The following is a 25,965-nucleotide window of genomic DNA, read 5'->3' as shown; positions in this document are numbered from 1 at the left end:
TAGCAGACCAAAGATAATAAATTTATCATAAAAATGTCACAGTGATTTTTTTTTTAGCTAATAGATATCAGTACAATGAAAAAGCATCTTACATATCACATTGTTTTTTTCTAATTCTTCATACTTCCCTTGATCAATATAATTGTGGCTTATTCACTATAAAATCTCTTGCTCCTAGAGGCTGCTGTGGAAGTAGGTCCTTGAGAGAAACCAGGTAAGAGAAGGAAAAGTTCAATGTTTTACACAGAATCCATTATATTTTCCGCATATATATAGAACAAGTACATTAAGTGCAAGAAATGTCAGCAGAACAAAGTTCTGCATGTTTAATGAGTTAAAGCATAACATACACATTAAAAGAAAATGACAGCATACGCTTATGTTTGCAGAAGAACTTATCTCCAGAGACAATTTCCTTACATCCCTTTGCTTCTAAGGCTTTCAAAAGCATGAGATGTGAGATGGCCTATCGGGATAAAAATTATGAAGAATACAAATCAGATGCTACTTCAAAAAAGAACAGTTTTTGTAAGGTGGTCACATCGAAAGCAAAGAATTACAAAAATTAATCTATAACCAGTAACCAAAGCCACAGTGAAAGAATCCCCTTCCATTGCACATTCACCCTTTGTGACTAGATAGATCATTTTCAAAGAAATCTCAGGGTGCATGTTAAATTTCAATTGCAAGCTTTATACCACAAAAATTTGTCCAGTAACCCCAAGTAACAAAAATAAAAGTGACTTACTTCTGCTCCAAACCAAAGTTGTCCTGCAAGGTTGTCATGGCGTATTTCTTCTGGAAACTTAACACAAAAATCTCGGTTGGCCCGTTCGTGAGGAATGCATTCATCCATGATTTGATTTATGATGTTCAAAACATTATCCTGAAACAAAATACAGGATAACGTATAAATTATTCCAAAGAAATCTCAAACAGTTTTTTTTTTCTTATTTTTAGTAGAATTTATTAGTGAGACTCCTCCAGCAAGGTAGAATCAGTATGCAACCCATAAGGACATCGCACACATGCACACAGAGCATCCCATCTGGTGAAGAAAAGCAGAATATTGCTTGGAATTCTAAAATCACAGAATACAGAATAACCATTTTACACAGGTTGACAGTGATAGGACAAGGGGGAACAGTTTTAAACTAAGACAAGAGATTTAGGTTAGATATTAGGCAGAAGTTTTTTAATCAGAGGGTGGTGATGCACTGGAACAGGTTGCCCAAAGAGGTTGTGGACACCCCACCCCTGGAGGCATTCAATGCAAGGCTGGATGTGACTCTGGGCAGCCTGCTCTAGTGGTTGGTGACTCTGCCCATGGCTGGCGAGTTGAAACTAGATGATCTTTGAGGTCCTTTTCAATCCAGGCCACTCTACGATTCTATAGTGATAATACCCTGAGATAGAAGAGGCTCATAAAAATCATGGGGATCAATTCCTGGCTCCTAACAAAACCACCCAAAGGAAGGGTGGTAATCAACTTCTTGTAGTCGTCTGATAATTTCTCAGCCTCACTTCATTTAACTTTGAATACTTTAGTGGGACTTCTGATGAGGAGGAATGACTTAAAGACCTTCTTACCTTCAGCTATCTGCAAGATACCAGCAAATCAGCTAGAAGTACAAGTAAATTAGATTTCTTTCATTTCCTCTCAGCAGACCCAGTGACATGCATGCCATTCTTCCTGAAAAGAATGCCCTACAGAGTGCCCTGGAGCCATAAGAAATTGACTTATGTTGTGAGAGTCAGGGTTGAGCAGACTTGAGTTTGTCCTGGAAATAGAGACAAGAAGGTTTCACCCACTCCAGTCCCCAGTGGGCATAAGCCCACACCCTCTGTGCCACCTCACCTCCCAGACCATCCAGGAGGATGTGGGAACATAGTGCTTAGTAATGGCTCTAACTTACCTCCAGAGCAGGACAAAGAACAAAATGCTCTAACTAGCTTCTTGATATGCAGAAAATAATCTGTATTCATTTACCTGAGAACATAATTTTCACATAACCCTTCTGGGTACTGCAAGGAATTTAATTACCATAATAAAGGTAGATTCAGAGCACAGGGAAGGCTCTGAATGAGTGCTTTCATTATAATGGTGCTTTGTTTGTCTCATGCTTTTTGCACTATGTACAGAATTCACACTGTACTTAAAACATTTTTCAAGCAAATAAAAACAAATCTGTCATGTATAGGGCTGTTTAACAGGCACAATTGCTTTAAGACTGCACTTCACTGTTGTACTTTCCTCTGCACTTAAAAAAAATATCAGAGGACAGGAATGTTAAATAAAGCTGCCTCTCTTGTATGTTCCCCATTGAGGAAAAAGAAAACAAAAATTACTTTAGGTAAAAATAAATAAATATATATATTCTGTAATTCCAGTGCAGACTGCTAGAAGTGCTCTTGCCACAAAATAATCTTAGTATCACTGCGGTAATCACAACAGTCTCCATCCAAACAGTGAATAAATAACCAACTATGGTGGCAACATTTAGTACACAACCATATATGGTATTTTATCTCTTGCTATAATTATGGAAACACGTTTATATGAAGGTGTTCTTTAAGATTTAAAGACTTGGAACTACTAGAGAGCATGCAAAGGAGGGCAGTAATGATGGAGAAGTCTCTAGGGAAGATGTGTGATGAGTGGCTGAGGCCCTGCAGTTCATACAGCCCAGAGCAGAGGGGAGGACCCATGTCGGCTGCAGCTCCTCACAGGGAGCAGACAAAGGCAGATTAATTGCAAGTTACTATTTTCCTTACTCCCCTCTCTTTCTTCTCAGTTCTACATAATACAAGTGTAGATAAAAGTCTCAGTAGAAATGCAATTTCTTAATTCCTTCTAGGTATTACTCTCCCTGCATCATTATACAGGCAAGATCTACCTGGGAAACCAAAATATTTTGAATGTAGATCCCATGAGGAAATTGCCCCTAAACCATTTATTTTCCTTCTCAAAGTAGCAAAGTGAAGAATAAAACTGAGGACTATAACCTACAAATTGAAGAAAGCCACAAGTCACTCGTGATATACTTTAAATCAGTAATTATTGATCTATTTCAAGAGCAGGTGCTTTGTCTATAGCTCCCATATTAGCACCGGTACAACAGGAGCTGGCACATCAGAATAAAAAAAGCAAGATTTCTGTTTTCAGGGTATTAGTACAAGTTCGCAAAGATCTAAAAATCCCTGTATCAATCCAGTATTAAAAGTAACCCCACCAGCTGAATTTTTACAAAAGCAGCAGAAAATGTAAAAGCATATTAGAGGGAACTCGGAAAAGAGCTGCATTTGAATCTGATTCATATCAGTTTAAACAACCCAGTTCAATTTCAGTTTAGCACACGATATTCCAACTGATTTTACTTGGCACCAAACTCAAATATGAGAAAACAGTTTCTCATTTCTTACTTTTCTAAAAAGCTGCACAGAACAGGATAGAGAGGTCCATGTTGAAAAGCCTTCCCAAATTGCTTATTTGAATAATTATTTAACTTTAACACGCAACTTTCCAAATGCTATTTTATTTTACAGCAAAAGGACAGATTGAACTCCCATTTAATAATCAACTACACACTTACTCAAAATTCTTGGTATATAACAGAAAGCTTTATGCAAATGGAGTGCAGCAAAAGGACTCATACTGGGGTGGGATTTTTTTAGTATTTGAAAAAAGAGTCCTAAGATAGCATCTAAATCATCTCAGGAACTAATTATGGTAATTAAATGTTGTACCTTACTGCACAAATCAGATATTGTAACTGAAAGTAGTAATATGCAAAAATGATAGCTATATTTTTTACAAAGAAGTATATTCTGGTTTTCCAGTACATTGGTTGTTTATACTGTGTAGAAGGCATTTCATTCTTTTTCCCTGTTTCTTTAGGTATTCCTATAGACCTCTGTGCTAAATTACCACTCAAAATCTGACATCACTTCTTCATGTATGCCACATTTCCCCAGTAGGTTTAAGAAAAACAAAAAACACAACTTAATAGCACTATATGAATAACAAGTAAGTTTAACCATTGGTAATAAGGGTTTTAGTGCCATGCACTTTACTGGAGATGAATCACAATAGCTCAACCTTTACCTGGCTTCACATGGAGAGCCAGTCACTGGGACAAAAAGCAACATGAAAAAAAAATTAAAGAGATGAGCACCTTTCCCTTCATAATTTACCTGGAAGATTTAAAAAACACCATTTGATAGAACTTTAAAAGTTACTGTGTAAGTATTGAGTCAGTTCTATGAAGTAAACTGGTTTTGGAGTTTCAAGATGTGTAATTTCCCAAATTCTCTCTGTAGTGTTTTTATTTTATCTTACTGCTGGGAGAAAAAAAGCAAATACAGTTCTCCATCAGATTCCTTCCCTCTTTCATCCCTTCTTATGACACCCTGAGCAGAGAAATCTAAATAGGAAATTTAGAACACTTGCTAACTATAATGATTTCAACTCTCAGCTGCTTTGAAACTGGAAGAATGCCAGCCAATTTAGGCAGACTAGCCAATGCATTGTAAGCAAATTAGTCTTTTCTTTAAAACAGCTTCAAGAAACATTCAATTTAGTTAATTACAGTATTCTGCTTTGTAAGCGAAGGAATGGGTTCAGATACATGGCAGCACAGAGGTTTTGCTCTAATTTAAGCAACAGAAATCAATTAGTTGGAATTGAAGTCGTAAATCTTTCACTTGATCCATCTTTCCACATAAAAGCCTCCGGATGTTAATGTATCCTTTGGTGGCTTTATCTGTTATCTGCTGGATCATTTGCATACAGGGACGAGCACTTTTGTTTCAGCTGCTCTCTTCAGACTTTCTAGCAGCACAATGGCCAGTGCTGCTTTTGGGATTTATTCCAGGTTCTACATTTCCTGGAAAACCAAACTGGGTGCTTCCTGTAATGAAGAACATTTGTTTGTATTTATTTTGATAGGAAATACAATGAGCAGTAGATAGACAGTGAATCCAGTTAGCTGCAAGAGAAGGACAGAAAGATGGTTTATTTTTGGCCCAGCAATAATTGGCCATATACTAAATAATCAGAGCAAAAAGCCAACAGTAACCACTGCATTAGCCTTTGGATAGGTACAAAAAGAAGAGCTGAGATGGAGTCATTAGCTATGGCCTAAAAGGTATGCTTCTGTCAACAAAAGGCAGACTTATCTAACCTTCCGTACTTATACTTGATAAAATCTGTGCTGCCCCACCATGCTACTGAATTTAATGTGATTTTCTGAAGATTCTCTACAAGAGGAAAGTAGTTTCCTGCGTTGCTAAGTACTGCTTTGTTCTCTATTATTTGAATTATCGTAGTATCTAGCCATGGTAACACAGTCTGATAATATTACCATGACTCAACAGACAGTGTTTATCATCTTCATTGAAAAGACCTTCAAAATTCCTATTTCTTTTTCTGGGTTGAGGTTAAGTTGCAGACCACTTCAACAGCATGTTTCTGATGGAGAAGCAGCTCATAAACAGAAAGTATAGAAAGAAAGATTCTGCTCTAATTTAAGGAATTAGGCTTTAAGGAATTTATGGCTTACTCTACGCAAGATAAGAAACACAACAAATGAGTTATGCTTTAAAAGTAAAGTAACAGGACTTCAGAAGACACCCACAGGGCCTCTGCCACCCTCCTTCAGCAGTCACAGTCTCCTTCCACACAGCAACAAGGTCCACCGCTTCCCCTCCATCCCATTTTGTACAGATGTCAAAGGCCATGCTTTCAGTCTCTTTTCTGCCTGATGAGTTTTATATTTCTCACTGCTAACTTCTAGGTGTCACCCTTTCTAAAAGTAGCTTCAGACTTTTCTCAAGTTTGTACAGCAGCTTAGCTTAACCTAGCACACCATAAAATGCTTCTGAAATTCACCGTGACTGAAAGGCAACATGGATCTCCAGCAATTTAAATGCTGTATCTCTCCACCCCAGCAGCAACAACTGCAGTCTGTGTAGAACTGCAGCAAAGCTTCTCTTCCCATGCTGCCTTGATGTCACATCCCCATGAGGGCACATCACACTCCAAATATCACAGGTTTATTAACGGAAATGTTGATCTTATCTCCTTTATATGCTCCAATTTATTATGCATACAGTGAATAATTACATCTCCAAGTGGAGCAACTGATGCATATGAGCTGATGAAGATGGGCACCAATTTTCAAACAGAAGTCACATATATTTCACCACAGCTTCAAACACAGCTATATTTTTTAACCAACTTTTATTTATTCCCAGACTAGAACAACATTTTCACTAAGCCAGCATGCATTCTTCCAATGGATTACGTTTATATTTAACTTAAATCTACTCTGAGTGTCTGCCTCTAACGCAAAGACATGGAATTAATTTCCCTCTTTTCCTGCTACCCACCCAAATATAGCTCTCAGTAAATACAAGAGAAATCACTATTTACAGAAGGGATGTTCTTAACTACCACCAACTTGAAAGCCTGTGTTAAAAGTAACACATCATTGTAGGGTATCATCCCTTCACAAAGAAAAACATTTCCACATATCAGAAAATCTCAGTGTTCCTGATGCCATCATAAGAAAAAGAAAAAAGAAAGAAAACCATCTGTTTTACTGCTCCACACATCAACAAGCCATTAGTTAATAATAGACATGACAGCCTTAACTGTAATGAAGCATACCTGAACTTATACTGAAGAACTGGGCTCTCAACACAGAGCTTTTTGGCCAAGCTCTCCTTCACCAATAAGGGAGAACTTATCTCTGTACACAGTAAAACGAAGAATTACTCAATAAACATTGTGGATAGAGACATGCTCTTAAAACAGTTTAATAACTACTTGAGCTTTTCCTATAAAGACTCTACAAGGTTTGTCTTGTATTAAAAGACTCTTGAAAACAATCCAGTAGCTAAACAGGTACTTTAACATCCCCTTTTACATAGTTTCATAGTAACCGAAGAATTACCTCTAAACATGGGTATGTGCTAGAATAAACACTACCAGGTTTCCTGCGTGGCTCAACAACCTCAAAAATGCCTGAAAACACACTGCAGGAACTCTCAAGAACTTCAAGGTTGGTATCAGCTTCTGTGTATTGCTTCAAAGGTACTCAGCAGCAGAGGCCAAGAGCAGAACAAGGAACACATCATCATGATTTATTGCCACCTCTAGTAAATGCTACTGCAACTCCTTACTCCAAGAAAAATACCTTAAAATATTAATCTCCCTACTTAAGATCAAATACTGATTTAAAAAAAAAAGAAAAAAAACACAAAAGGAAGAGAATCCTTGCTTTGTTGATGGAGTTATAGTGATGACCCAACTTATTGCCAAGCATTTTATATTTTCTAGGCTCCTTGCTTATCATTCTACAGTTAAAAATAATGCAAATCACCAACCAATTCCCAAGAAAGATAAAAAAGCAGCTAAACAAACAAGTATACAAAGGACAGTTACTTTATTTACTAATTTAAAATGTTTATTGCTGAACCTTTTTTTATTAATTTTTATTTTTACTAAGATGTATCACTGTAACTGAACTTCTGGGAGAAAAAAATAAAAGCAAATGTAAAATCTACAGCCATAGCCTACTTTGCTTATACAACAGAAAAAAAAAAAGCAGCTTTTCTGATACTAAGAGTAATGAAATGAGAAATATTGTAATAAATTATTAAACAATTAAGATGAAACTCTACAGCAAAAAGAAGTCTTATCATATAAAAACAACGCAGCATAAGCATTCATTTTCTGGAATTTAAGGATAATCTTGATATCACCAATTAATCAAGAAATGCTTCTCTGTTGTTTTTGTTTTGTTTTGTTTTAAACTGATGCTGCTGCCACTTTTTTTTTTTTTTTTTACTTTGAATTAAAGAGAGCAATTTTCTCTGAACAAGGCTAGGCTCACTCTCTTATCAGTCAACTGCCCAGCCCAGTCCTTCTGGCATGAATTTCTGAGTTGCCAAAATCTGTAGCAAATCTCTTAAATAATCTCTTAAATAAAGTGCTTGTGGGAATTTCTCTAGAGCTCACCAGCTCTATTTTACTTTATGTAAACTCACAAACAGGTACAAATCAGGATACCAGCATGAGTCCACCCTTATCACAGATCAATGAATAATGAATACCCAAGTGTTTTAGACCTATTTGAAGAAGAGATTCTGCCTTGGATCTCCACTTTTCCCCTGCTGCTGTTCAAAAAAGATATATATATCCTTATTATCTACAGTTTCTAAACTTCAGGAATACCAAGGCAAAGCTTTTCAATTTCTTTAAGTTCATTTCTTCCCTATAGCTCAAAATTTGCCCTGCTGTCTCCTTCACTGACCTCTACTAACATCACTAATATAATGTCTCAAGGGTTGCAAATAGGACAGACCAGAAACACTTGGCCATTACTTCCTCTAAAAGTACTACTGGCTCAAGTTGTGCTGTTTAACCTTTATATCATTTAACATAAGAAATAGATTCTTACCAACTTCTAACCAGTCACAAGGTCTCAGAATCCAATGGAGAATTTCTTGCAGCTTTGGTCTAACTTGTCTCATTTAACGGTACCTATTTCTGTCTAATGCTAGAGGAAAATGTTCTTCGATGGACAGATGCAATCAAACATGAAAATGTCACACCTCTGAATTGCCTCACTGTTCACAGTGATTATGGTACATACTCCCAATTTGCACTTGTCAAGAATGTTAATGAATACAATTAGTATTCCTGAGATAGTTCACTGCCATAGTATTCCTGAGATAATTCGCTGCCAATTCACTATGACTCCATCATTGTCCTATGACTTATTTAACAGCTCTTCACAGGTATCTTCTTCACCAAAGGATATTCATTAAAGCTGGCTTTCTTTTTAAACATTGTTTTTTCATCAGAACAGATAGGATTCAGATAAAATAAAGAATAAATGGCCTGTCCTAGAGATTCCTGACTGTCATATCACCTGAAGTTATCAGATAACAGAAAACACCTTCAAATTAGTCAGTCTTAAAGATGAGCAGCAAACAGCGTAAGGCCATTTTGCAATAAAAGCTGACAGGTAGCAATGCCAGCTTGAAAAGCCTAGCCCTTATCTTGCCCACTTTGCAGTCTTATCTCCAGTCTGTACCAAGCAGTCTTATCAGCACTAGCAGCATCCTTTTACACAGTGCATAAGTGAAAGGTTTCAGTGCACTGATCCACACAGTAACCCAGGTCATTTCCCCAGTAAAGTTCATGGGATGACAATGCAAATATCTGCATCAGTACAAGTGAAGAAGTGGCTTCTAAGCAGTCTAAAGCCAGCCACAGCATATTTAAACTAGCTCTGGATAAGGATCTGTACAACCACTCCTCTCTCCACTCCTGGCTGTAGATACTCATCTAGCTACACATCAGCAATTTTGTACCATTGCACAACCATACATAAAGCAAATCAGTTTTGCTGGGAATGCAACCCCAAAGATCTAGCAACAAAAGGGCTTCCAGGCTGATTCAACCCACCTGAAAGCTGGCTCCATCCCTGCTAGAACACAAAACTGACTGATTGCTATAGGAAGGAGAGAGAGACAAGGCTGCCTTCTGGGATTGCAACACAGGCTCTAATCAGTTTTAGCTAACATGAAGCTCTCCACTGAAGTTTTACCATGTTAAAGCACAGGGATAAGAAAAAGAACTGTATAAGATGAAGATGGAAAACCTTTATTGTGAAACTGTCAATGGATCATGGAATTACAGCCTAAAGGAACCACGTGCTATAAGACCAAAATCCATCTTTCAGAAAATACTTTTAAAATGAAGTTTATTTAGCTGTTGTGGCTGAGCGTGAGCAAACAAGATAATATGATATTACATCAGCCATACAGTTGAATCCAGCAATAGTCTAACACAAAACTACATAGCCCAAAACTATGCAGATATCTATTCTAAAACTGAGTTTTCAGGCTAACGAACATTTCCACTATCAGTATATTTAAACCCAACCAATTTAAGAATTTCCTTTTAAAATAAATTACGGAAAGATAATGCTGCCTGTTGAGGAATTCACTTGGAATTTGATTATCTCAATTATACAATATGATGTGCTTTTAGGCTCTTATTTGCATTGCAGAATAAGTCAGACAACCAAAGATATGTTAATTAAATCTACTGAGAGAGCCCTTTTCATTCCAGTTAGAGGGTTAAATTATTTTCCAGGCGAATTTGCAAAAACCCCACAGAAGCACAAAACAAGGCAGATCCTGAGGCCACCGGTTTGCAGGAATACATAAAAACAGAATATTTTTATCCTGGCTATTGTGAATATCTAAAGTAAACAACAGTACGTAAGCCTGATAGAAATATTCAAAGGATGAATTCTAAGACTACATCAGATCTAACAAAAAAAAAAAAAAAAGAGGTTAGGTCAGTATGACAGTTTATGTCAATGCCTCTTGTATTTCTGCAGATCTAAGAATGATCTAAGATTTGCAGTCTAAGAATGATCACTTAGCTATTTTATCCCCGGAGCACCTGAAAAATCACAGAATGCAAGTATTCGCTGCTTGGTGTTTGCTTAAGCAAACTTCATCCATGCATACCTTCAGAACTGAAAACTTACAGGGCTGAACCAAAAATGTATATGGAGTACACTGTACAGCAGCACCAAGAGTGCAACTGCTGTTCTCCATCCTGCCCCTTCTCTGAACGGGGAGCACTACTGTAGCACTGACATTTGGGAAGGACCATGGACTAGGGCAATGCCACTGTTGTTTATCTCACCACTGCTTTTAAAGGAAGCAATACTATTTTGTGTAAGAAGTGAGAATCCAGCAGAAGTAGATGCATAAGTGAGAAAGTGAGCATTCTTAAACCAATAGAGCATTCTTCCTGCATAATTCATTTCATACAAGTATTTGTTTTCCAAGGTGTACCAAGCTTTCATGTGTACAACTAGTGCAAAACTTGTAGGAACCAAGTCTACCATCTGCTGCCTGCTCTCCAATAAACAAGCTCAGGCTCACCGTTAGCTGTTTTCATATCAACCTTCTTTATCTGAAGTGTTCCTAACTTACTAAAACATGTAGTACTTTGAGAAACTAAGTCATTTATAATTAAATGACTGTTGTAAAGCCTGCACTTCTTTTAGAGCATTATGCTGCAGTGAGCTAACCCACGTTCTTCCCAAAGCATAAATCTGAGGAGGACATAGATTGCATCTTTACAATGCAAAAGGAACTAGGAGTTATGACTGAACTACTTCTGTTTAGTACTCTTCTCTCTGTCTTACAATAAAATTCCAATGACTGATCAAGTTAACTTAATGGGTAACAGGTAATCTATTTTTTCCTGTCACCTTGAACTCAAGTCATCTGATTGGTAGCTTGTTAAATTACACACTAGCAGTAACAATAATGCAGTCTCCAATTCATAATTTCTCTCAGAAAACTATATCTATTTTCTAATTTGTTAATATGCAGAAGCCCTTGGTGTGCCCAATGTATAATACATGTAGATTGAGATCTTTACACAGACTTTTATGTAAGACCTTTTCATTTAACAAAAGCTTACAATGTTTACATGAGAAAAACAGGTTGCAAAATATTCCATGAAACATTAATAATCCTATATTTAAAATATATAGACAGAATTATTAAATACACAGCTGTTACATTCATCCAAAACAGGAAACAGTTAATGACTTATGAATTATTTCATATAAGAAAGTTTAACCTTTAGCTTTCAAAGCTGTTAAGATCCCAATGTAAACTGAATTCCACTGCTATGGATTTTCTTTATGAAATTAATTTGTCTTGTGCTTCTTATCAGACTTGTCCAGGACAAAAGAAGGATTAAATGATTTACTTTCTTAAATGATTAAATGAAAAGACTTTTTAACAGAAGAAAACAGACAACTTGCAAACACAGAAATATCAAGTAAATAATTTGTACATATTCAAAATTGCTTAGGTTGGAAGGGCCCTGAAGGATCATCTAGTTTCAACCCCTCTGCTACAGGCAGGTTTGCCCACCAAGACCAGGTTGCTGTAATGGTTGTCTCTGATCACCTCGTCTTGCATGTCTTTACACTTCTTCTATGACTTTCCCAGGCATAGACACAAGGCTTACTGGCCTGTAGTTTGCCAGGTCTTCCTCTCTCCCTCTCATAAAAATGGTAGCGATATTTCTCTTTTTCCAGTCACCACGGACTCTGCCTGACAGCCATGACTTTTCAGCTTGGCAACAACATCAACAAGTTCCTTTAGGACCCTGAGATTTATGTCATCCAGCTCCACAAGACTTGAACGTGTTCAGCTTCATACCTCTTCCCTGTCACTCAGGGGTACATCCCCTTCACCCCACTGAAATCCAATTTAAAGCTCTGGTGATAAGCCCAACCAGCTTGCTGCCCAGCCTGGCATGCTCTTGCCCCTCCCAGTCAGTTGCAACCCATCCAATATCTACATGCATAGTCTGTTGAATCTATATTGTTGATCTTGCTGGGATGTTGGTAATATGCACATATGGAGAAGTAGAGAAAAGAAGGCATGTTGTAGTGTATTTAAGACATAAGACTGCATAACTGATTTAGGTGCTGATATGGGAATTCATTCTGCTTTGTAATAGTTAAAAAAGAGAAAAGAGAGAGTGAAGAAAAACAGAACTGACAAGAATTCTCTGATGACACCACTGAAGAGCAAGGAAAAACTATAAAGCCCCTGACAGTGAGACACATCACATTAGTGCTCACAGAAGTGGATCTGGTATAGTTCCATATCTCACAAATGCTGAGTAAAGTCAGTTTCAAAATGACCTTATAGCCTTTGTCCTCATTTAGCCTTCAAATGCACAGAAATTACCAGCATATCTCAGATACACCATGCCAATGTTCAGTCAAGATACTGACATGTCCATTCTTCTTAATATAAAAAGTATAATCTAGGGCACATAATCACACATTAAGAAACAGAATATCTTATCTTCTTAAACAGTCTCAGAAGACTCAAACAAAGAACCTTCTGATTATTTCTGGCTTAACCTTCTGCAGCTGGATTCTCTTGGTCATAGAAGAACACATTTTATTTTGGACAGAAATGTCTTGATAGCAAAAAGAAGTTCCATCTTTCTAATTGAAGTACATATAAAATATTAACCTTGTTTTCCTGTTAAATGGATGACTACCTCATCTTCCCCCAAAGACAATTTTTTCATAAAGTTTGCATGCAAAGAACCTGGCCATCATGAGCAGATGGTGCAGCATGACCAAGCATCACAAGCCCTTTCAGCAAACGCCCGCTTCCCCAGCACGTGCTATTTAATACCAACACATCCCTCTTCACACTGATAAAAAATTAATTGTATTTTATATACAAAGACACGTTTCCTTTTTCATTATTTATTGACTTGCGATTCTAGCTTCAGTTTCATCCTTGTGAAACCGAAATCCACACAAAATAAAGAAATCACACTGAGGATACTTTCCATTCTTTGCTGCAGAGAAATCCCCACGTGCTCTGTGCGAGCTCGCTGCATGCAGGGCTGGCTCTCTGCAGCTAGCTTGAGAAGCACAGCTGAGCATTTTTGGAATCCTGCAACCCACTTCTGCATTTTTGGTTTGTCTGTTTTTTAATTAAAAGAGAATAGGAACCTAGACATTTACAATCTCATGAACAAGAAGCAAACCAGAGGTGAAAAGCATGCAGATTGTCTACCTTGTATCAGGCCAATGTAACTCCTTCCAGATGCGCCCCATTATCAAACAGCAATGCTGTTTCACCCAAGCACCAAAAAGCACCAGATGAAGAGATTGCCCATTTTTAGATTTCTCTTACCCATCCACATCCAGCATCAGTAAGCAAAAACTGTTTTAATGTTTAATTCACTGATAAATACTAAAAAGTAGATTTTAGCATGCCAAGCTGTGACAAGGAAGGTTCTCCAGAGGGACTCATACAGCATTTTGCTCTCAATCTTTTTATTTGTTTTCCCTGTCGATTTTTACCCCCTTTCCACATAGTACAGGAAGCTCATGCAGCCCATAGCTGAGAACCAGCCTGTAACAGGTACACTCCTTCAGAGTAAGAGCCAAGCTCTGTTTTCCTCAGCACTTGAATAGCAAGCAGCTCATCTCAAACTGATACTTTCAGTTGTAGAAAGAAGCTGCAAGAAATAAGGAGATAAGTATGATTGTTGAAAGAGAGAATTCCTGATACCATTCTCATGGTGTATTTTCTATCGTTACAGAAATTGAGGCAGACAAATGATAACAACAAAAATGCGTCAACTTCCTATAAGGGCTCTGATTCCACAGTAACATCCGTTTATATTGTGGTAGATAATGAGGTTCAGTTTTATAGGTGTCTACTTTACCATCACTGTATGGACTAAAATGTATTCATAAGAAGTGCACTGAAGACTAAACACATTTAAAGCCTGATGTTTCAAGTTGAAACTACAGAGTGACGACTAAAAAATGATGGACTGCCAATTTAAGGCATTTAAGTAGTGCTTCCCAAGTGGCTCCATCAAGCAAGTAGCAGGAAAAGCAAAGAGCTTTTTATGTAACCAGTCAATCATTCCTGTAAGAGCTAAGAAAAATAAGTTTTTACAAATGGTAGAAATTTCTCATTTTACTACTCTGTGGCAAAACGTAAGAGGTGCCTTATCTCAGTGAGTAATGCCTTGCTTCAGGTCAATGCCCTAGCAGGGGCAAATTCCTTCCCAGGGTACTTTATTGGATGAAATGACAGTGCTGAGACATAACCTGCAGTTCAAGGAATTATTTTGATAAAACCATGCTGGGAACTGACTCATCTGCTATTCTGAGAACTTACTGCTTTACAGAGAAAAGTAATTCTCAACGTACTAACCCAGCAAGTACTACGATCCTGGAACAGACTCACAATGGGAAGTACTTACACACCATTCAGTTTTGACCTCTCAACATCTTACAAAATCTCTGGGTTAGAATCAGAGGTGTCTTTACTCTTCATCCTCCAACTTAATCAAGATCTGCCACATGTAACATTAAACCTAATTCTATTTAAATGACTGAGAAATTGTTTTAAATAAATCAGTAGCTGTACCACAGTATTAATCAATGTGAAAATAGTAACGGTCAAGGCAAATACATTAGGAGAACTATCACAAATGTACGAGCAATTAATTAAAAAACAAACTAGGTGTTGTTCCTTCTTATGAAATTCAATGGGAGAAAATGCTCTGTGACATTGGGAAGGTGAGAAAAACACAGAAAAGACCACCTTTTATTAGCCCTAACATAAAAATATTTCAGTCAATTATTTTTAATGCAAAAAGAAAAAAAAAACTTGGATGAATCAGAACTGCATATCCCCCTCAAGACACAGAGATGCAGATGTCTTTTTTTTTTTTTACAGTACCTTCCCACTGTTATCATCAACCAAGTTCAACAAATCAGAGTATATCACTCTACCATTTTTTTCAAGTGCAACTTACACAATTTTTGATCATGCATCTCTGCATACAACAAAAAGCAACACAAGAAGTGCTTTACAGCATTAGATATTAGCCACACTAGTGCAAGGTAACATATCTGTTAACTCAATACATTCTTGTAATATTCTGCTATTGACACACAAACATCAAAGCACAACAAGGGATAATATTTTTATAATAAATTACTGTAACCACAACAAACTGCAAAACAACACCTTCTTACTCATTAATACATGCTACTTAACGCCATGCTAATGAGTCAACTCACAGCATTTACAACTCAAGCTGCAAGATCTTCGGTTTTTAAAAGTTAATTTACTGTGAAAAAATGTGATTTTATCATCAGTGAAATAGTATTAAAGCAGAACAATAAAAGACAACATTCAGAAGTGCAATTGTATTCATCTTTTACATTCCTGAAAACTGAAGTTTTCTCTCTCTCTCTCTCTCTCTCTCTCTCTATATATATATATATATATATATATATATATATGGAAAAAACATCACAAAATGAAAACTGTTGATGTACCATAGCTTCAGCTCATCTTGACTAATGTTGCCATCACTGTTAAGACAGAAAACACTAATTAAAGCACATCCTCCAGGTAGAGTCCTTTTGTTTCATCTGAATTAGTTAAAATATAAACCGTAAACTTGGAACTCTCTTGAAATAGTTCCAGAAACTGAAAATACAGACAGATAGAAAGCACATCTCTTGGGTTACAATCAAGATCCAACAGAACATAACCTTTTGAAGAAAGAATCTGAGTTAAGGTTTGTGGGTCTCTCATAAAACAGCATTAATTTAAAGGCAGTTCTCTCTAGTTAATGAGACAGTAAAATTTCATATCTCCTATTAAGCAAGCACTGAGTAATCCACCTGAAAATAACCAACCTAAATACAATTAATTTCAAAAACAGAAGAAAAGGTATAAGGTCAAGGGATTTCAGAAACATTCAAGATTGATAGAAAAACTACTCAACAATGAAATTCAGACTATTTTTAGCTAGACTGCAAATTATCTAGATTAAAAAATATATCCAAACTGCAAATGATCTATAGATTTTACTAATGTGTTTAAAAATCAAGGAAAAATGGGGAAAAAAAAACACCTTAAGCCCACGATTTGGAGAGTGTTTAGCTGCATATTCTGCGGTCACAAGATCCTTTTCAAAAGTATCATGTGAAAGAGCACATTTCACACAATGTAGCTGTTTCATTGCTTTTCCACACATAACCTTACATGACAATTATTTTGATCCATCTGCCTCGAACACCACCATACTTTCATCTGCAACCCTTTCTTCTTCTCTCTTCCTGAGCAATATTTGACTAACAAACACCTGCACTCTGAATCCTCTCTAAAACACTGCCCTTTATTCTGTGTCCTAGACAACAAATGTAGACAACAAATTCTTAAGGAAAAAAAAACACCATGAGTGTATGCTTTTTAAACAATGTACTACAAAATAATGCAAGATCTGAACAGCAAATTCATTTTTGAAATAACATTTGACTATGATCTGACCTTTACTGTAGAACACTGAGAATCAGACACTGCAAAAATAGCTGCATAAAAACATAAAACTATCTTTTCTTTCTTGTCTAGCAACAGATTGATTTAGTAACAGCAATCTGTTAGGCAAATGAAAAGAAGAAATTACCAGGCATCAGACTGTATTAAGAGTCACAAGATAGTGAGTCACTACATAGTGAGCCAAGTAAACTGACCAAGGACTATCAGAGCTTGCATTTCTTGCATTCCTACAGCTAAAACGTTACGAGAAACTACTTACTGAACAGAATAGTAAGCCAAAACTACAAAACTATTCTGAACAAAAAAGAATGCATATGCACCTGCTGAGAATCAGGGAAGTTTTTACCTCCAGGAATAAAGCATCAAGGAGAAGAAACTGTTCATCTATTGTTGCCTTCACTGATATCAGTTGGAAAAGAATTTGCCTGGGAAATATTGTGGAGGTTTCTAAAAAGCCAGGCAAGTCAGACAAGCTTGTGAAAAGTGATTTAGGCATAGCTGATGCATCACAGAAGTCAGTGACCTTTTAAGATACCTTCACCCCTATTGTTTTTTTTTTCCTCCAAGGTACTGAATTTTGACTGTTTCCAGTTTGGTAAACTCAAACTCCACACTTCTCTCTAGTGACAGTACAGCAGGAAACTGATGATAAAGCACACAGAAGTATTGAAATTGTTTCTAGTGTAATTATGCTTGCTGTCAACTCTTTCTCTGTAAATGATCTTCGGTAAAGAAAAAAACACTCCACTTTCTCATTCAGTTAGCACATAGTACTTTCTTTTCCTTCCCTTTTTCATCAACAGACTCAGCTAACACAATGCCAACACTTGTTAAACTACCAGGGCACTGCTCTTCAAGTTTATCTCAACTCATTCACCAATAAAATTTTTCTGTATAAATGCAGTTCAGTGCATTCCAACTAATAATAATATAACAAATTTGGAAAAAACAAGGAGGTTGAATCAAAATTTATCCTTTGCTTAGGACTTGCATTTTTTTCTTATTTAGTGGAAATGAATTTTTATTACCATGGTCTTTGCACTTACACTTCACTCAACTTGACAGTAAGTGATTACTTTTCATAAAGAAATCCTCCTGAGTATGAACCACGGGCTCCAGGTCACTTTGCATTATGGCATACTGCTTGGTGCCATTGGGAGAGTAAGTCTCAAAGCATTTGTGCAAGAATGAAGTGTCTCACAAAAGCAACTTACACCTCTAATTTATTGAATTTTATCACTGGAAAAACTTATTGTGGAATGGTATACAGTGTGACAGAGAAAGCCATATTTCTCAATTAATTTTTCAATTTCTGAAGCGTTTTTCTTAACAAATCAAATCGCAAATTCATCCAAGTTAAAGAACTAGATTTAACTGGTCTTTGCAGCCTCCAATTCTTCTCCCTTCAAGCCTCGCTTAAATTATAGGCACAGTTTCAGAAAACAGGATGAACAATCTTTTTCCTAGATGAACAAGAACTTAAAAACACATCCATGCTTCAGAAATAATTTACAAATAAATACCCTTTCTGTTTGCTTTCTCAGGAGTTCCTCTTAACTTCAAGGCTTTTTATGTGAAGCAGATAATATTCTTTCCAATTAGCAAAGATATCAGCTGCTTTTACATAGCTTATTTACTAATTAAAAGCTATCGGATTCATAAAATATAAAAAAAACATCTACAAAAGATGTGGCTACCTTACTGCCTGAAACTTTGCAGTATTTTTCTCATTCCAGTAAGCTCCACACGCAAAGAAAATCTTTATTATGTGTCCTCATTAAAAGGAAACGATCAACAAACACTTAAATAAGATGTAACAGATTTATGAATAGTGTTTCCGAAGAAGATAGGTTTTAAACTAATAAAAGGCATATAAATACCAAAGTTATTTCAAAGGGATTTGACAATAAAAATTAATTCATACAATAAATAGCATTCAATGCACACAAAAATGACAATTAAATCAAGAAGATGTCATTTTCATTACCTGACAAGAACGAAACTGGTTGACCAGCAGTGTGCATCTCTGTGGATCTTTCCTTCCATCTAAACTGTCCAGTTCAGCTGCGACTTGATTTAGTTCCTCATCGGCATAGTAGAACTGAGCAAGGAGCTGCGGGTCTGTTCTCTGTGCAGAAGAGATGCATGAAATATTGCATTACAGAATACCATACTTTTTAGCAATTAAGAAGATACTACATTGAATAATATTGACTGTAGTTTATTTTTTTAAGTCATTTCAGGCAGCTTAGTAGGGCATCAGCATAAAAAGGATGACATTAATACATCTACATGCACTCACAAAATCTTCTGACTTTGAAGAGAAAAAGCTCTCCTGCAACAAAGAGGGTATTATTAAGCTACTGTTATCTCCAAAGCCATCCTGGCATTCTCACCCATGGTGGCATAATTGCCTGGCTGACAAACAACTGAATCACAAGATTTGTTTATTAAACACTTCACGCTTCAGTTTTGACAAAATAACATCACCATCACCACCTGGAGCAACACCAAAACAATGTGAAGGGCCTCCAGGAGAAGCTCCTGCAGCTGCTGGTTGAACTCACAACTACTACAGAAACTCCTGAAATTCAACTGCCTGCAGAAGCTTACGGACACTGGTGAGATCAGCCTGAGCATTCTCATTTCTAGACTAAGTAGTCCAGCTTCCTCAGGCTCTCCTCAGCAATGGAAACGGTGAGAATAAGGTAAGTAACCTGAAATATATTCACAAAACACAACACCAGCAGAAAAAAAACCCCTTTATGCCTACAGAGCTGTACAGTCACACAGTTAACTACTACGAGACATGGTCTCATTAGCGATGCGACAGACTGCCTTGCCAGTGTATGCTGCATGGTTTCTCAACTAGCAATTTAATGGGACGACAACAACAACAGCCTTCCCTAAAAGCAAACCCAGTAGCTCCTGTTCCTACATGTCCTACTTATGCATGATTATAATGATTTAAAGCTATCCTTCAGCTTTCTACATGGCTAGTTCACACCATTCATGTTGGGAGGCAAGTCAGAAGTAGTGTAAGCAGATGACACATGAAAGCGTTTGGATTTTTTCTTTAAGCAGGGAACCAGTTGCTTACTACAAAATAAATGACAGAAAGCCTTTGTAATACTAAGACCTTTCCTCTGCATTCTTTAAATGTTGTCTTTTATTAAGCAGTTGCAGTACACTGAGCATAAATTGTGAGACATGTAAATGGTGGCTTCATTACAGCCTCCATAGAAAACCACACAGGGAGAGGCATAAAGCTTGCTGTTTGTGAGGAATTAACAAAATTGAGAAAGAAAGACAGTAAAGAGAGCCTATAAATTAATTACTTAATTCAGTTGAGTTTAGTTCTAAACTCTTGCATTTCCCCTACCTAATTATATTTTTATTCTATCTGGTGTTTACATTTTTCCTTTATTATTTACTGACATCAAGAAAATTTCCCAGATAAAGCTGTTAACCAAAGACACAGGAATTTGTGTATAGAAGCGAGGCAAAACACAACTTATTTATACGCATCTAAATTGCACTGCAGAAGCAAAATAAAGCAATTTGTTGAGTGGTCCCAAGCTAAAAAAGCAAATGTATGACTGAGACAGCTAGTTCCCATGTGGCTGATCTTTTAAATTGGAGAAACAAAAGTTTTAATTGAGTTCTCTCTCCAGTGTTGTTTGTTGCAGATTAGTATCATGATCTTTGATTAACTGTGTCAATCATGTGGTCCCTGGCAAGACAAAGCTGCATGAGACTCTAAATCTCCAAGCAGGGGGGTATTTAAAGTCAATGACCACAACTTTCTAAATTCAGTCAGTTCCAACTGGTTGGAGAAAAAAGACAACACCATTCTGTGCACCAGTTTTTGCTTTTCAATTTATGCAAAACATGGTTCAAATAATTCTGTCAGAATAGGTTACATTTCGCTGGCAGGGTAAGAATCAGTAATTTTCATCTTCAACTGTTGGAGTTAATAGAAAAACTTCATTTGAGTGCACCTATGGCTTTAGTATCCTGGTTGTTTCCAGAAATAACCACATTTATAATCAAAGTTGTTCATCTAGACTCTTGTTGTGATTAGATGGACTCATCCTCCAGGTACTGGATCTTGCCTTGCCTTTTTCCACTAGAGCATCATGTATTACACCTACTTCTGTTCAGCTGCTTTTGTATCCACGGACTGCAGTAACCTGTTTTGCCACAGTGCCATTGAACAACCCAGTTGTTGTTCCCGCTTCGCTGGGGTGGTAACAGATAAAAACATAATCAAACACCACCCTGAGCCTGAGCTCTCCTCGCAGGAGTCTCCTCCACTGTACAAGAACATCTCATATTCCCTCTGAAGTTTTTCTGCATTTCACAAGTCGTGTTCTAAAAGATTCAGCCCATCAAATGATCCAGGTTATCCTATGCAGCTACGCAGCAGCTAGTTAATTGCCAGCATGAAACTTACCACAGTTCTAAAGCAGTTTTTTATGCATTGGTAATTATTTACTATCCTATAATATAATATATATACTATCCTATATTATAAGATATACATCAGCTATCACTCCAATCAGTACAAAGATAGGAACTGCCTTATCACCAGTTACAGTAATAGTGCATCATTCCTTCTATTAGGAAAGATCACTCACTGAATTTTTTGATGTGTGCATTCTACCCCCGCAGTGCATACACACATTTCTTATTAAGTATTACTCTTCATTCTCAGCTCATTAGGACAGAGATTTAATGCAGAAGACTGCCTGCCATTGCTAAGCTCAGTACTCAACAACCCACATGAAAAGCTGTATTAACTACTGACCAGGTTACAAACAGATTTTGCCACATAAAGAGAATGGTGAAAGTTTAAGTGAGCTGTCAGCTACAAGTTACCATATAAGTAACAGGTCTGTAAGATTACATGTTTACAAGATGTGAGAATAGTATATTTTCAGCTGATAACAAGCTGGTCTTTATGAAAAACAGAAGCTGTCACTTAAAAAAACAAACAAACAAAAAAAGCATAAGCAGGCAGGGAAAAGTTCTAGCACAGACATCTCAACACAGGACTGAAGCAAGCAGCCAGACAGAAAACAGATACTATAATGAGAAGCAAAGATGCTAAGAGAAATCTCAAGCCCATCAGTAATTCCAGAATTGTTTTGAAAATCAAGTTTCCAGAAATAAGGAGTTTTCTAGTAGAGAATTTTCTTCTGTTGAAACAAGATTTGAAGCATCTTTTGTATGATTTTAGTGGGACCTTTTGAAAACACCACTTTTATTCAACTAGCTATCAGATAAAATAAACAGTCTTCTAAATTTAACAGACAGCAACCCATAATTTGAACACCAAGGAACAGTTTATTCCTCTATGAAGGATCACAGAAACCTAGGGAAAAGTATTACTTAAGTTCTTCTATAGGTGTCACATCATGAATGAAGTCTCCACCACCACCATCAAAAATAGAGAGCAAAGACGTCATCAACACAAATAAGCCAAAGAATAGACTGAAACAAGGGAACCAGAGAGATGAGCAAAATTCTAGCTAGTGATACAGTTATTTCCTGATTATTGACAGTTATTCTCCAGGAAATAACATTCATCATGTATGAACAGCTGATCTAAAGCCTTCAGAACAACAGATAAAGCCCAGCCCTGCTTAAATAAAATCAGTGGACTTGATATATCAAGCTCCAGACCTTGGTTGTCCATTTGCAGTTCTTCCATATCCTAAGTATTTACAGCTCTCCCACGTCCTCAAGCCCTGATCTGATCCCAACAGAAAGAAACTATGAGGAAAAAGCTTTAATTACATGCCTTTTGCTGATGGTTAATCCAGATTGCTTTTTGACAAGGGAACACCATAAGCCTACACCCACCAGGGAAACTTTTCAAATAGCATTGGGTAGTGGTAAAGGGTACATTTTACATCTATTTTATTACACATTAAACCAACTTTATCCACAAACATCTACAGGATGATAATGGGTAAGAACAGTAAGTCCCCACAGGATAACTTTAATTGCTGGAGGTGCCACATTATGTTGCCCTTCCATAGCCAGGGGCAGTTAAACATCAACTCTATTCCACTATAGCTGATGGGATTCCACCAGCTGATGTGAGAAGCTGTAGGGAACGACCATGGTGTTTGCATCAGCAAAACTATTTCATCTGTATGGTTTCCTTTGCTCCCCACTCAGAGAGGGGAAGGATAGCATAAATGTCTCTGTTACTGAAGGTCAAATTGTCAGTCTAAATCTTTTGCCTACTGTCTTTTGGGGAAAAGGAAACAAGCGGATTGTGACACAACCAGGCAAACAGGATCAACCTCAAATCTTCCATTCTCTGAACTAAACGCAGCAGTTATTGGACTTGGCCAAATAGAAACAATAATGCATGGCACAGAAATCAGAACAAAGTCCACATGAGTGAAAGTACATTTGCTTGGAGATAAGAATTCGGAAACATTATAGGTCAAGGTGTCAGTCCTGTTCTCTAGCACACAGAAAATATTCCCTAACATTTTAGAAAACAACTCGCTACATACAATATGCTTTGTGTATCACAAAGCAGATCTAGGTGCTAAGAATTTAAGTATGGTCAGTTCTCATTTGAGAGGCAGTGTTTTCCAAAGCCTAAAAGTAATGTTGTACATTACTAGTTTTAAACTAATCGAACTTGTTTAAGACTCATAAAAAAATCACCTTCAGGGTTTCTTTTTTCCCCAGAAGAAGTAAGATTTAGGCTCAAACTCCCAAATGTATCCATTTTAAATGTGAAATATAATCATAGAATCCTTACAGTTGGAAGGGACCTCTGAGGGCCATCCAGTCTAACTCCCCTGCAATGAACAGGGACACCACAGCTACATCAGGTTGCCTATCCAGCCTCACCTAGAAAGTCTCCAGGGACGGGACATCAACGACATCTGTTCCAGTGTCTCACCACCCTCACTGTAAAAGACTTCTGCCTTTTATCTAACCTAAATCTACCCTCCCTGAGCTATAAACCATTTCCCCTTGCTCTATCACTACAGTCCCTGCTAGAAAGTCTGTCCTTTCTTCTTTTCTGTAGCACCACGTTAGACAGTTCACTATCAGGTCAATTCACAGCCTTCTCTTCTCCAGGCTGAACAGCCCCAGCTCTCAGCCTGTCCTCATAGGAGGGGCTTCCATTCCATGGATCACCTTTGTGGCCCTCCTCCAGATGCACTCCAACAGGAGTATGACGCCCCTGTACTGAGGACTACACACCTGGACACAGTACTCCAGGTGAGGCCTCACCAGTACAGAGTACAAGGGCAGGATCACCTCTCTCACCCTCATGGCCACATGTCTTTCGATACAGGCGGCTTTCTGGGCACACTGCTGGCTCATGTCCAGCTTGCCATCCACCATTTCCCCCAGATCTCTTTCAGCAGAGCTGCAGTCAATTCATTCATCCCCCCACTTGTATTGGCAATGGGGGTTGCCTCGACTCGGGTAAAAGGCCTTGAATTTGGAATCATAGATTGTTAAACCACATGAGGTTCACCTGGTCCCCACTGCTCAAGCCTGTCTAAGTCCTTCTGGATGGCATACCAATCCCTCTAGAGTGTCAACCACACCCACAGTTTGAAGTCATCAGCTAACTTGCTGAGGGTGCACTTGACCCTACTGTCAATGCCATTGATGAAGACATTAAAGAGCATCAACCCCAGCACCCATCCCTGGGGGATACCACTCATCACTGATCTCCATCTAGACATTAAGCTACAAACAGACTTAGAGTGACCAACACTTAATCAACTGAAGTAGAACTAAATGAGTCACTGATGAACTAGCAGGCTTGACGGGTAGACGACTTATTCCAAAGATTTAAGGCACTTATTTAAAGGGGGATTGTCAGTACATGGTTACATAGCTTCATTGTCACCTTCTCTACAAGGAAGTGTACACATCCTTGTAGAGATGTACATATTTCTTTAGAGAGGACAGATCCTATGAATTTTTTTCATGCTTTATAAGTGGTAACAAATACGAATAAGAATCACCCTCTAGAAGGTGAATGAGTCAATATCTGATCGTTAAATTTCAAAATTTTTAATAGCAACAATATACCTTCATATTAAAGGGAAAAGGGTCTCAGCAATTCAAAGCCTGTGACTTTTGCTTTTCATTTTTTAAACCTACCAGCTGTGCCTCAAGAGATAATCATTGAAAAAAAGGGGGGAAATTATTCTCTCAGGGTTTGTTATATAGAATGTATGAAGGCTTAAAAATAACACAAATGCAATTTTAAATGAATTTTCTTGACTTTCTGATGTTGCACAACAATTCTGATGTTGCACACAAGATGAGCCCAACAATTACCAATTGGATGTAAGGATTCATTAAAAAAAATAAAGCAAGCACTGTGGGAAAAGCTGAAGACAGGTTAAAGCTTTACCAGCTGCTCTGTTTATCTATAGAATATCATTACACAGGCTAGAAAGACAGGTAAACAGGTTGCTAGCAAAAAAAATATGCTAGCAGTGCCTTAAGTAATAAAGTCAGTGAGATAATAAATTATTGGAGGGACAAAAAAAAATAAAAATCAGATGTGAGTTTTCCCAGTACTAGCACACTCTCAAAAATTCACATTTAAGTGTTGTTTCCACCACAGAATGGTAATACCAAGTATTATAAGTAAAAAAAAAATAAATTATATATATATGTATATGATTGGCTTCACTGAACTAGAACAGCAAATATTTGAGAATGCGACACAGATTTCATTCACGATGGATTAAATCACTAAACACAGCTCCTATTTCTGTGTCCTCATAATACTAATATAATATAATATAATAATCTAGAGAAGCATGTGCTCAAATTCATATTTTCTTGGGGAAGTACATAAGCATATGTTTAACATGTGTTACTTGAACTTTTGGACATGCACTCTGCTGAACAGGAGTGGACTGCAGCTGAACCATAGCCTCTATTTCTAGGAAATGATCTGATGAAAAGGGTTTTACTGCAGGAAAA

The 25,965-nt window shown here is 37.3% G+C and overlaps 1 protein-coding gene across 3 annotated transcripts in view; it reads right to left on the bottom strand.

The window, feature by feature from the left end:
* The window catches only part of ZFYVE28 (zinc finger FYVE-type containing 28), a 141,589-nt gene that overhangs the window by 51,878 nt on the left and 63,746 nt on the right, over positions 1-25,965 (bottom strand). The window contains exons 2-3 of one of the 3 annotated variants that reach the window (XM_065735855.1): positions 18,956-19,096; positions 749-886 (exon numbers count right to left, since the gene is read on the bottom strand). In XM_065735855.1, the coding sequence (XP_065591927.1) occupies positions 749-856 (108 nt within the window). In that variant the 5' untranslated portion in view covers positions 857-886; positions 18,956-19,096. Of the gene's footprint in view, positions 1-748; positions 887-1,590; positions 1,648-18,955; positions 19,097-25,965 lie in introns of those variants that run through there. The other 2 variants (XM_065735854.1, XM_065735853.1) reach the window with 2 other exon arrangements.

This window comes from Cyrtonyx montezumae, unplaced genomic scaffold, assembly GCF_038088225.1.
Source record: "Cyrtonyx montezumae isolate F1298 unplaced genomic scaffold, pur_monq_1.0 scaffold_2, whole genome shotgun sequence".
NCBI lineage: Eukaryota > Metazoa > Chordata > Aves > Galliformes > Odontophoridae > Cyrtonyx > Cyrtonyx montezumae.
The sequence above is the reverse complement of the archived record's forward strand: the minus strand, read 5'-3'. Positions and strand labels throughout refer to the sequence as shown.